This window comes from Pristis pectinata, chromosome 2 (genome assembly GCF_009764475.1).
Source record: "Pristis pectinata isolate sPriPec2 chromosome 2, sPriPec2.1.pri, whole genome shotgun sequence".
In the NCBI taxonomy this organism is placed as follows: Eukaryota; Metazoa; Chordata; class Chondrichthyes; order Rhinopristiformes; family Pristidae; genus Pristis; species Pristis pectinata.
The window spans coordinates 38,784,344-38,797,672 of NC_067406.1; the positions used below are offsets into that span (position 1 = coordinate 38,784,344).

General features: G+C 39.0%; 1 protein-coding gene across 2 annotated transcripts in view; it reads right to left on the reverse strand.

The window, feature by feature from the left end:
* kiaa1328 (KIAA1328 ortholog) overlaps positions 1-13,329 on the reverse strand; it is a 138,338-nt gene that overhangs the window by 43,550 nt on the left and 81,459 nt on the right. For both annotated transcript variants that reach the window (XM_052044007.1, XM_052044009.1), the window contains exon 9: positions 825-1,015. In XM_052044007.1, coding sequence (XP_051899967.1) covers positions 825-1,015 — 191 coding nt within the window. The remainder of the gene's footprint in view (positions 1-824; positions 1,016-13,329) is intronic.

Here is a 13,329-nt window from a genome sequence, read left to right on the forward strand (position 1 = left end):
TATTTCTTGGTTTATTGCCTGTGCCGCTGTAATATTATTTGGTGGCCTATAGACAACTCCCACCAGTGATTTTTTTCCCCTTTACTATTCCTAATCTCTACCCAGATGGACCCAACATTCTGCTCCTTATCGTCTCTCACTATCACCCTGGTTTCATCCTTAATTAAGAACGCTACCCCACCTTCCTGCCTATCCTTCCATATTGCTTGGTACCCCTGGATATTTAATTCCCACTCATCTCCACCCCGCAAACACGTTTCTGCAATGGCCACTAAATCATACCCCTTTGTACTGATTTGTGCCACAAGTTCATTGACCTCGTTTTGAATACTACGGGCATTCAAATAAAATGCCCTTACACTCATTGTCCTTTTAGAATCTTGTAACCTTTGTGTCCTTTGCATTTCACTTTTCTGTACTCCACTCTTACTTTTATCTGTTCTAACTTTTGCTTTGGTCTCTGCAGTGCTTCCCTCTGTCTTTCCACATGGATTCTCATCCCCTTGCCATATTAGTTTAAACCCACCCCAACAGCACTAGCAAACTCCTCAACAAGCACTAGTTATGATCTGGTTGCAAGAAAGACAGAAACAGTCAACTAGAGCTTTCACTGAGGAATTAGGTGGGCACTTCAGGGAAGATGATTTGCAGGGCAAGTGGGAAAGAGCTGGAGAAAGAGACTCACAGAATTGTTTTGCAGAATGCCATTACCAACTTGATATACAAATGACTTCCTTCTAGGATATGACTAACCTACAATCACTGATAGATACCATAAAGTACATGGGATGTCGAATACACAGTAAAAGATTAAAATTAATTACCTATTTGTTGTCTATTCACATCTCCAGCAGGACAAAAAGCAGTACTTCTAAAAGTGTTCCATTCTGGATCAAAAGATTCGACTTTGTTTCTGGCACTTAATCTCTCCCAGGGTTCTGTAGTTGATGTCTTAACGTTGCCTTCCAGTTTTTGCAGGTGGGCGTTGTAAAGATGATCTTCTGATTTTAAATACCTGCAGAGAGAGTCATTAAATCTTAAAATTCACATGCCCAAATTTAAATAGAGGAAAGGAAAGAAAGAATTCACATTTATATGACTAGCTTTCCAAACTCAAGATGTGCCAAAGCTGTTTATTAGCAATAATATACTTTTCAAATGAAGTTACTGCAGAAATGCAGAAAACCCAGCAGCCAAACTACTTACCGTCTACAACGACAATGAGAATCACAACTGGTTAATTTGTTTTTGATGTTGGCTGAGCAATAATTGTTAACCAAGTGATGGGGAGAACTTCCTTCGTCTACTATGAATATCTGCAAGGGCAAATGTGCATTTGCTTCACCTTCTCATCCAGTGAGCTCCACCCCTAAATATGCAGCACTTAGTTACCTCAGTATTGCAAAGACAGCTTATTCAGCACCTTTAACTTACCATATCCCAAGGTGCTTCCCAGGAGATATAGCAAGTAAAATTCTATACCAAGCCACACAAAGACACATTCTGATAGCAGACCACAGCTAATAAAGAGGTAATTTTTTAAAAGTTTCTTAAAGGAGATAAAAGAACAGAAAGATGTACGGAGAACATTCCTGAGCTTAGAATCTAGACAGCTAAAAACACATCCAACAGTAGTGATTAAAATGTGGAATGTACCGGAGGCCAGGACTGGAAGAGCACAAGGACTGCAGTGAATTAACAGTCTGGATTATGTACTCAAATCCTGCCAGACTGTACTGTTACGGACTCAGTGAAAGTCCCTTTAAGATAGAGAGTGCGTGTGTATGTGTGTGTGGGGCGTGCTTACGTCAATAGAAGATAAAGGACGTAATGACGTTGTTGAAGAAGTCAGAAGAAGGAGAGAGAGAGAGAGAGAGAAGGGAGAGAGACACCAGCCTGCTTGTTTTCTCTATCGATGGATGAGAAACAATAACTGTGTTTGCCACTGAAATCCATGTATGGACGTTGGAAGTAATCCGGTGGAGTTCACTTTGTTGCTGACCTGTAGAAGGAAACAGGTATTTGTGTGTGGACGACCACGATTCGGATGCTTTTCGGGGTGAGGAAGTCACTACCGAGTAAACACTGAAGTGTCGTTTGGGTTCCATCGTGGAACATTTGGATTTCGTATGTACTCTCTCTATGTTTTTCTACATCTACGTCTTATCTTCAGACAACGGTGGTTGTTGAAGAAGCCCTTGCTCATGTTTCACCTTATGGCTTGCGGAACTGAACTTTAAGAACCATTCCGGAACTGGGAGTTTTGGACTTTGTCACACACACACACGAAGAGTTTAGTTTTGGGGTTAACGTTCAAGGTTTAACATTTTTGAATTCTAACATACTAACATTTTTTTTTTAACTTTTATTTTACGTATTATCATAAGTAGTGATTAATAAAATAGTTTTTAACACTGAATCATGCTCAGTGTTTCTTTTGTTGCTGGTTCGTGACAAAATTGGGGGCTCGTCCGGGATAGATCCAAAGATTAACGAGTGTCGTCTGGGATCGTTCCCCAGATTGACGAGATTTGTTCGGGATTCAATCCAAATATTTTTGAGGGAGGTCTGATAAATTCTTTTTAATTGGCTTGTGTGTGTGGAAACCAGCAGCAATGGATATTAAGGCATTTTTGGAGTCACCAACCCAAAAGGGATTGGAGGTGGCGAAAAAGGATGATCTGATAAAGATTGCTACAAGGTTAAACCTTACAGAAGTAAAGCAGTCTATGAGAAAGGCAGATATTCAGAGATTGATAGCTGGCCATTATGTGGAAAAGAAGGTGTTTGAGAAGGAAGTGTTAAAACAGTTTCCTGGCAGTGAAATAGCAATTTCTGAGGCACAGGTGCAGCTGGCAAAGATAGAAGCTGAACGAGAACAAAAGAGATTAGAGGCCGAACGAGAGCAAACCCAGTTAAAGATAGAAGCTGAACGAGAGCAAACCCAGTTAAAGATAGAAGCTGAACGAGAGGAAAAGAGATTAGAGGCTGAACAAAAGCTAACTCAGATGAAGATAGAGGCTGATCTAGCAATGAAGCAGATGGAATTGAAGAGGATGGAGCTGGATAGTGAGGAGAAGGAGAAACAGAGGCAGCATGAGTTACAAATGAAGCGTAGGAGTTCGGAATCTGATTCTGATGATGGTTTTTCAGCCAGCAGGGAGGTTCGATTAGTCCCTCCGTTTGAAGAAGATCAGGTTGATCAGTATTTCCAACATTTTGAAAAGGTTGCTGTGAGTTCAAACTGGCCAAGGAAAGGATGGGCTCTTATGGTACAGAGTGTGATTAAAGGTAAAGCTCAAAAAGCTTATTCTGCTTTGTCTGTTGAGGATGCAGCTGATTATACCAAGGTAAAACAAGCTATTTTGAAGGCCTATGAATTGGTCCCTGAGGCTTATAGACAAAAATTCAGAGACTTGAGGAAATCTGCAGATCAGACTTATATGGAATTTGCCAATGGAAAGAGAATATGTTTTGAACGATGGTGCCTGGCTAAAAATGTAGATGGGGATTATGATAAATTGACAGAATTGATACTAGTGGAAGACTTTAAAAGATGTGTTCCAGCTGAATTAACAACATATTTAAATGAAAAGGCAGTGGAAACTTTACAAGAAACTGCTAGGTTGGCAGATGATTATGCTTTAACCCATAAATCCAAATGGGGACAACCTAAAACCTTTCAAAAGAGTTACAAGGACAATCCAGGTAAACCAGAGATTAAATTGGGAGGTAATCAAAAGGGAAAAGATGAAAAGAAGCCAGGGCTGGAGAAACCTGTTGAGCGTACTTGTTATTACTGTAGGAAACCTGGCCATGTGATAGCTAATTGTGCCCTTTTGAAGAAAAGGAAGGAAGCTGGGCCCAATGCTTGCTTTCAGGCAATTAAAAATCAAAAAGGTTCAGGAGATGCTGTTAAAGATCAGTCCTTGCAAGAGGGAAAAGCGGAAAAGTTGGAGGAGGTGAGAAAAGAATTCCGTTCGTATGTATCAGAGGGTTTTGTTTCACTGAATGATGAGTCACCCCAGGTGCCAGTGAAAATTCTTAGAGATACTGGGGCTAGTCAATCTCTCTTGCTGGACAGTGTTTTAAATTTTGGTGAAGAAAGTGACACTGGTGAAGTAAATCTAGTACGAGGCGTTACAGGTGAGACCATGTCTGTCCCTTTTCACAGGGTGATTTTAAAGTCAAAGTTCGTAGAAGGACCAGTCGAGATAGGGATAAGACCTAGTTTGCCAGTGGAAGGAGTTTCTTTGTTATTGGGAAATGACCTTGCAAATGGAGAAAGTGTTCCTGTGGTACGGTTAACAACCAAACCAAGGATTGATGAGTCTGAGGATGATTCAGATGTTTACCCATCATGTGCGGTGACTCGAGCTAGAGCTAGAGAATTAGCCAAGAAAGACAGTCCGATGCAGTCTGATGTGGTTCCTTGTGACAGTCCTAAACAGGAAGAAAATTATGATGCCTTATCTGAGACTTTTTTGTCTTCACTGGAGGATCAACATCCTTACAGTGAGCCTGAATTTAAAGATTTGTCTTTGTCGAGGAAGGATTTTATGGTGGAACAGACAAAGGACCCTGAGTTGACAGAATTGAAAGAAAAAGCACTCTCATGTGAGGAGATTGAAAAAGTGCCAACTGGATACTATGTCAAAAATGGAGTGTTAATGAGGAAATGGAGACCTCCTCATGTTCCTGTTAATGAGGAATGGGAAGTTATTCATCAGGTTGTTGTTCCAAAAGTTTATAGGGATGAGATTTTAAACCTGGCCCATAGTATGCCTTTGGGTGGTCATTTTGGTGTGAATAAAACTGTAGGGAAGATCTTGAAACAATTCTATTGGCCTGGTTTGAGAAAAGATGTGGTGATGTTTTGTCGAACCTGCCACACATGTCAGATGGTAGGTAAACCAAATCAAAAACCCCCTGTGGCTCCTTTGAAACCAATTCCTGCTTTTGGGGAGCCCTTTTCGAAGGTGATTGTGGACTGTGTTGGCCCCTTACCAAAGTCTAAGACTGGAAATCAGTATTTGTTAACCATCATGTGTGCCACTTCTAGATTTCCAGAGGCAATACCCCTTAGAAATATTAAGGCCAAGACGGTGTCAAAGGCTCTTGTAAAATTTTTTACCTTGTTTGGTTTGCCAAAAGAAATCCAATCTGATCAAGGTAGTAATTTTATGTCAAAAATTTTTCAACAAATAGTCTATGAGCTGGGAGCAAAGCAGATTGTATCATCTGCATATCACCCAGAATCTCAAGGAGCTCTGGAGAGATTTCATTCTACTCTCAAAAATATGCTGAAGACTTATTGCTTTGAAAACACCAAGGATTGGGACGAAGGTATCCATTTACTTTTGTTTGCCGTTAGAGAATCGATCCAGGAGTCAATTGGATTTAGTCCTTTTGAGCTTGTGTTTGGACATAGGGTGAGAGGACCTTTGGAGTTGTTAAGAGAGCAATGGATTAATGAGGAAGTTCACTTGAGTCTGTTGGACTATGTCCAAAAATTTAAAACTCGGTTGGAGAGAGTCTGCCAGCTAGCGAGAGAGAATCTGAAAACAAGCCAGATAAGAATGAAGACACATTTTGATAGACGTGCTCGGCCTAGGACATTCGCAGTGGGGCAAAAGGTGTTGGTATTTTTCCCTAGCCAAAATAATCCCTTGCAAGCTCGTTTTTCTGGACCCTATGTTATTGAATCTCAAGTGACTGATCTAACATATATAATCAAAACACCAGATAGACGCAAGAAAACACAACTCTGTCATGTAAACATGCTAAAATCTTATTATGAGAGGGATTCAGTTGTGGCCTTGGTGGATGGTGAAAAGGTTGTTTCTAGAATGCCTGATGTTGATGTTGAGGAAGGCCAATTTAGACCAAATATTGTTCCATCGAAACTGAAAAACCAAAATATCATGGAGAACCTTGAAACGAAGTTGGACCATTTACAAGTTTCACAAAAACAACAGATGAGAGAATTAATTTTAAAATTTAAAAATCTGTTCCCAGATGTTCCAAACAGAACATCGATAATTACCCATGATGTTGATGTTGGGGATGCAAAACCAATCAAACAACACCCATATCGAATGAATGTGGAAAAAAGTAAACCTGTTGATCAGGAAATAAAATACATGTTGGAAAATGATATTATTAGACAATCTACTTCAAATTGGAGTTCGCCCTGTGTTATTGTACCTAAACCTGATGGAACTGTTAGATTTTGCACAGATTACAGGAAAGTGAATGCTGTAACAAAGTCAGATGCTTACCCTATTCCTAGGGTGGATGATTGCATAGACAGAGTGGGAAAGGCAAAATTTCTTACAAAGATTGACCTATTAAAAGGGTACTGGTGTGTTCCATTAACAGATAGAGGAAGGGAAATTTCAGCCTTTGTAACCCCTTCTGGATTGTATGAATACAATGTTTTGCCATTTGGAATGAAAAATGCTCCGGCAACATTTCAAAGAATGATTAATTCAGTGATTCATGGGTTAAAACATACAGATGCCTACATTGACGACTTAGTGACTGGGAATGATACTTGGGAAGATCACATCTCTGCGTTAGAAAGGTTGTTTGAAAGACTTTCCAAGGCTAACCTTACAGTTAACTTGGCTAAAAGTGAATTTGGCCATGCCACTGTGACGTACCTTGGTTATGTTGTAGGTCAAGGCAAGCAAGCTCCTGTTCAGGCAAAAGTTCAAGCAATATCTGAGTTCCCTATTCCCACAGGTACGAGGACTGTTAGAAGATTTTTGGGAATGGTTGGATATTATCGAAAATTTTGTAAAAATTTTGCTGATATTGCTCTTCCCCTAACTAATCTTCAGAAGAAGGGAGTAAAGTTTGTTTGGACAGATTCTTGTCAAGAAGCATTTGAGAAGCTGAAAGCCATTTTATGCTACCATCCTGTGCTCAGAACACCTGACTTTGAAAAGCCATTTTCATTAGCAGTAGATGCCAGTGATGAAGCTGCAGGAGCTGTGTTGTTGCAGAAGGGTGACCTTGATGATATTGACCATCCTGTAGCTTACTTTTCAAAGAAATTTAATGAGCATCAAAAGAATTATTCCACCATAGAGAAAGAATTACTGTCACTTGTTTTAGCCTTGCAACATTTCAGTGTATATGTTTGCACCGCTCAGAAACCACTGACTGTATATACAGATCATAACCCATTGGTGTTTCTGAGCCGAGTCAAAAACAAGAACAGAAGGCTGTTAAACTGGAGTTTAAGTTTGCAAGAGTTTGATCTCATGATAACTCACATTAAAGGCAAAGATAATGTGATTGCTGATTGTCTTTCCCGATGTTAAATGGGAAACATGTATCTGTACTAATCTGATAGTCTGTAGTTGTGTAGCATGATAATTATTAACATTACTAACTGTATGCGCGGTTAAAATTTTCTTGGGAAAATTTTTTTTTAGGTGGGAGGTGTTACGGACTCAGTGAAAGTCCCTTTAAGATAGAGAGTGTGTGTGTATGTGTGTGTGGGGCGTGCTTACGTCAATAGAAGATAAAGGACGTAATGACGTTGTTGAAGAAGTCAGAAGAAGGAGAGAGAGAGAGAGAGAGAGAGAGAAGGGAGAGAGACACCAGCCTGCTTGTTTTCTCTATCGATGGATGAGAAACAATAACTGTGTTTGCCACTGAAATCCATGTATGGAAGTTGGAAGTAATCCGGTGGAGTTCACTTTGTTGCTGACCTGTAGAAGGAAACAGGTATTTGTGTGTGGACGACCACAATTCGGATGCTTTTCGGGGTGAGGAAGTCACTACCGAGTAAACACTGAAGTGTCGTTTGGGTTCCATCGTGGAACATTTGGATTTCGTATGTACTCTCTCTATGTTTTTCTACATCTACGTCTTATCTTCAGACAACGGTGGTTGTTGAAGAAGCCCTTGCTCATGTTTCACCTTATGGCTTGCGGAACTGAACTTTAAGAACCATTCCGGAACTGGGAGTTTTGGACTTTGTCACACACACACAAGAAGAGTTTAGTTTTGGGGTTAACGTTCAAGGTTTAACATTTTTGAATTCTAACATACTAACATTTTTACTTTTATTTTACGTATTATCATAAGTAGTGATTAATAAAATAGTTTTTAACACTGAATCATGCTCAGTGTGTTTCTTTTGTTGCTGGTTCGTGACAGTACCTTTTTACCACATCTCTTGATCCTTCTAGCCCTTAGAAAAATATTGAACTCTTCCTTGAACAGGTTTAATTATTAAGCTTTAACTGCTTTCTGTGGTAGAGAATTCTACACGTTTTAAATAGCTTACCCCTTAACATAAGATTTTGACCCCTAGTCCTGGACTCCCTAGCCATCAAGAACATCCACCCTGCATCTCTGTGTGATCCTCTTAGACTTTTGTAAAGCTTTGTGAAGAATGAAACATACCACATGTACTGGTCTCCCTCATCCATTCTGATGGTTACATTCTCAAAAAATTTCAAAAGATTTGTCCAGCACAATTTCCTTTTCATAAATTCATGCTGACTTTGTCAGATCCTGTCAGAGTTCCCCCATGTGTTCCACTATTACATTGTTTATAAAGGATTCTAGTATTCCTTCCCCACACCTCTCCCCTTCACTGTCAGGTTAACCAGTCTATAATTCCCCATTATCTCTTTAGCTCCTTTTTTAATATACAAATATTGGAGTTACATGAGCCACCCTCCAATCCATTGGAACCGTTCCAGAGTCTAAAGAATGTAGCAAAATGACCACCAATGCATCCACTGTTTCTAGGCCACTTCCATTATTACTCTGGGATGCAGACCATCAAGCTCTAGGAATTTATCACTCAATAGGCATACAACTACTACATTTTAAAATGTTCATTAATTTTCTATTTAAAATTGTTTATCTTCATGGTGTGGGTAGAAATTACCTCCAACTTAGTACTCCAAAGACCAAAGCTATTGCCCCAATCCTAATTTGCAGTGCCCATCACCCACATGCTTACTGACCTACACTGTTATCTGATACAGCAACACCTCAGATTTAGAGTTCTCACCCTGGTCTTCCAATGCCTTGTCCCTCCGATTCTGTAGTCTCCTTCAATTCTAAAAACCTGATGTGTTTGTGCTCCTTAAATTCTTAACTCTTGTGCATCCCCTATTTTAAACATTCTACCAGTGACTGCTCTAGTTTAAAATTCAAACAAATACAACTTATAATAAAACAAAATGCTGATGATACTAAACGGGTCAGGTAGCAACTGTAGAAAGAGAAACAGAGTTGTCATCAACCTGAAGTATTCTTTCATCAAAACTGGAAAAGTGAAAACAACAAGTTGCAGAAAAGGGGCAGGGTGGAGAGAACAAAGGGAATGTCTATGTTAGGGTGGAGACCAAGGATGTTCAGATGAGAAAATGCTGTTGGTGCCAAGAGATGATGACAACTTGTTGTTAATCATAGTTAATCTGTTTGGAGGAGTATAAATAGAGGGACATTTGTAAGAAAGGTAGAGAGAAAATATGCTGGAACTGAGGTGCAGAACACAACAGCTGCTGAAAATCTGAAATAAAAGAGAAACATTTATCACCTTCGACATTCCTTTTGTTCTCTCCACCAGATTCTACCACTCATCGACACACTAGGGACAATTTACAATGGTCAATTAACCTTTCAACCCATATCTTTGGGATAAGAAACCCAGAAACCCACACAGTCACAGTGAGAAAATGCAAGCTCCACATAAACTGCACCTGAAGCCAGGATTGAACCCAGGTCATTAGTACTACGAGGCAGCGGCTCTACTAGCTGTGCCACTCCTGTTGTCTTATCAAAGCTATTAATAGATTGCAAACAGCTGATGGGTAATTTCTCCTCCTTTTGAAAGAGATTATGGTATCATAGTAGTTACACTGCACTGCTGGCAGCCATTTGGCTCAAGACTATGCTGACCCCTGACAGAGCAATGTCATCAACACCATTTCCTTCCTCTTTCCCCATGGTCTAGCAAAATTCTCAAATGCCTATTCAATTCCTTTTTGAAAGCACTGATTAATTGCGTTTCCATCAGCTCTACAGGCAGCAAGTTCCAGATCATAATTGCTCTTTGCATCAATTAGTTTTTCCTCCCATCATTTTTGGTCCAAAATTTTAAATTTGCAAATGGCTACAGCTTCTCTTTTCCACCCCATCTAAACAAGTCATGATCTTGCATACCTCTATCAAGTCTCTTCTCAGATTTTGGTTCCAAGGAGAAACTTGTTACCTCACCCCTCTACAGGACCTTTGCATCCTTTAGGTAACCAGATTTGGATGCAATACTCCACTTGTGGCCTAACCAGTGTCTTATTTGGATTCAGTACAACATTCCTACTTTTGTATTCCATACTTCTAAGAACCTTAAGATTCCAGACAAACTACTCTCCTAACACTGATTTATTCCTACACCATTTTCTATATTTTAACCAATCCTCCACCTATGATGATGTGTTACCACAGAGGTAATAACATTTTTGTTGTAATTCTTCAGCAAATGCCTTTCAAAAATCCAGGCATTCTACATTCATTGGTGTTTCATGTCTAAGTTGTTAGTTACATCCTACTAAATTTGTCAAAAATGATTTCACCTTCATAAAATTACATTAATTCTGCCAAATCAAATAAAAACTGTTTACGGATATGGAATTTAAATTTAAATATGAGACAAGGAAAATTTACTTCTTCCAAAGACCAGTGAATTGTCTACCACAGAAAAAAGATGAGGTCAAATCATTAAATATATTAAGATAAGATTTCTTTATTAGTCACATGTACATCGAAATGCACAGTGAAATGCATCTTTGTGTAGAGTGCCCTGGGGGCAGCCCACAAGTGTCATGATGCTTCCTGCTCCAACATAGCATGCCCACAACTTCCTAACCATTTGTCTTTGGAATGTGGGAGGAAACCGGAGCACCCAGAGAAAACACACAGAGACACAGGAAGAACGTACAAACTCCTTACAGACAGCGGCCAGAATTGAACCCAGGTCGCTGGCACTGTATTAGCATTACGCAACCACTACACTACCGTGCCTGCTCTCAGGAAGGAGCTAATAGTTTTAAAGGCTAAGGAGATCAAGGGATCTGGGGAGAAAGCCCAAAATAAGATGCTCAATTTGGATGATCAACCACGCTCACAATGCAAGGTAGAGGTGGCTTGAAGGGCTAAACTGTCCTGATTCTACTGCTAATTTCCATGTTTCTAGTAGATGCAAAGTTTTTGTTTAATACTTTAGCCCATGCTTTATTTCCCACTATAATTTCTTCTACAACTGTCTCCATGGGATCAAGCTCTTTTATTACCATCTTCCTTTGTTGGCATGAAAGCCCTTACAATCTTGAAATATTTTATTCTCATATTCTCACTTCTTCCTCTATCAATATTTTTGCTCTGCTATTCACTCAGTCATTAGGTTTACTACTCATTTTGGAAATATTATAAGCTTCTATTAATCCAGTACTTCCATTAAACAATCCAGTTAGTGTCAGCGGGTCACTTTTCAGGTTGAATTTTTATTTCTCAATGAAATGTACATTTGTTGTGAGTCATGAGCTGTTTCTTTAAAAGTTTACCATCATTTAAATATTGGCCTTTTTTTTAAATTTAATTTTCCAATCTACGTTCATCCTCACACTTATGTTATCAACTTTAAGTTCAAGACTTTAGATTCTAACTGAATTATGTTACTCTCAAACTCAATTTACAATTCTATTATTGAATTTGCAATTTCCTTACTATGAGATTATGAATTAATCTAGTCTCATTACATAAATAAGGAATGTAGTAGACTACTACAGGTGGTCCCATGATGAACTTCTCAAGGAAATTGTCCTAAATCCATCCTCTGACTTCATCCACCAAACAACTTCTGCTACAATATAATCTGCTACAAATTTTACCATATACAATTGGTGGCACTCTGGTGCAGCAGTGTTTATGTCTCACAGTTCCAGTAACCCAGGTTCAATCCTGACCTAGTGCTGTCTGCGTAGAATTTGCATGTCCCTCCCCCCATTCTCACGTGGGCTTCCCCCAGCTCCTCTCGTATTCCAAAGATGCACTGCTTCATAGTTTAAAAGGTTGCTGTAAATTCACCCGAGTGCGTATGGGTGGTAGGAGAATCAGGTTGGAGTTGATGGGTATGTGAAAGAGAATGGACTTCAGGGAAATAAGTGGAGGAATGGGATTACTCTGAGAGCCACCACAGGCTCAATGGACTGAGTAGTCTCCTCCTAAATCATAAGGAAATGTGAAATATTTGTATGCCTACATTCCATGGAAAAATTACATTGAAAAACTTATGTAATGGATCTCAATGAAGAGAAGTAGCTGCTATTTCAAAACCCAGGGTTATAAAGCCATTAAAAAAGTCCACATATAGTGTCAGCTATTGCTATTTGAATAGTTTACCAAGTGTAATCTGTATAAATTATTCTCTTAAAAATAAATTAAAACTGTACTTTAATATCAATGTAAATATTAAAGTGTTGGTACAGCATCAAACCTGAAGCATTGTTTTTGCTGACCTATTCCTACTGCATTTAAAATCTGTCAAAAATAAAATATGCATAATATCTTCACTAATAGACTGCTGGGACTGTTTCAGAAACTAGGGAATTCAGGAAGATCACACCCAATGCATCCATTTCCTTTAACATCCCAGGATGCGGTGATCACATCCAAGGCACCTGATGGGCTTCAGGCCCCTAAGCGTCCCTTGTGATAGTAGTTGTTTGACTGCTTCAAGTACTCCACCTCCTTTGCAATAATAGTTGAAAATACAGAGTCAATGTGTTTAGTGTCTTCCACTGTAAAGACATACAAAACATTTGTTCAAACTCTTTGCCACTTCCTTATTTCCCATTATTAATTCCCCAAACTAACCCTCTCAGGGACTATTTACCTTTGCCACTCTTACTTTTCAATAAACCAAAGTATCTGCAAAACTGTATGTTTTTATATTTATTGACAACATATTCTCAGTCTATCTTCTCGCCCTTTGCCTGTTACCAAGATTTTGACTAATCACTAATTTTCATAACATATATGCCTTTTCTTTAAATTTCATACCATTCTTAGTCAGCCACAGAATAATCATCCTTTTTTCTAAAGTTCTTCCTCGATGGAATTTACCTTAGTTGAGAACTATGCCATATCTTATTTACTTTTCAATCTACATCCTTAGCCCAATTTAGCCAATTCTGCCTTCATATATTTGTGAATGCCATTTAAATTTACAAGTTTCACACTGAAGTTTCTCACTCTCAAACCAAATATTAAATTCTATCATGCCATGATAGTTTC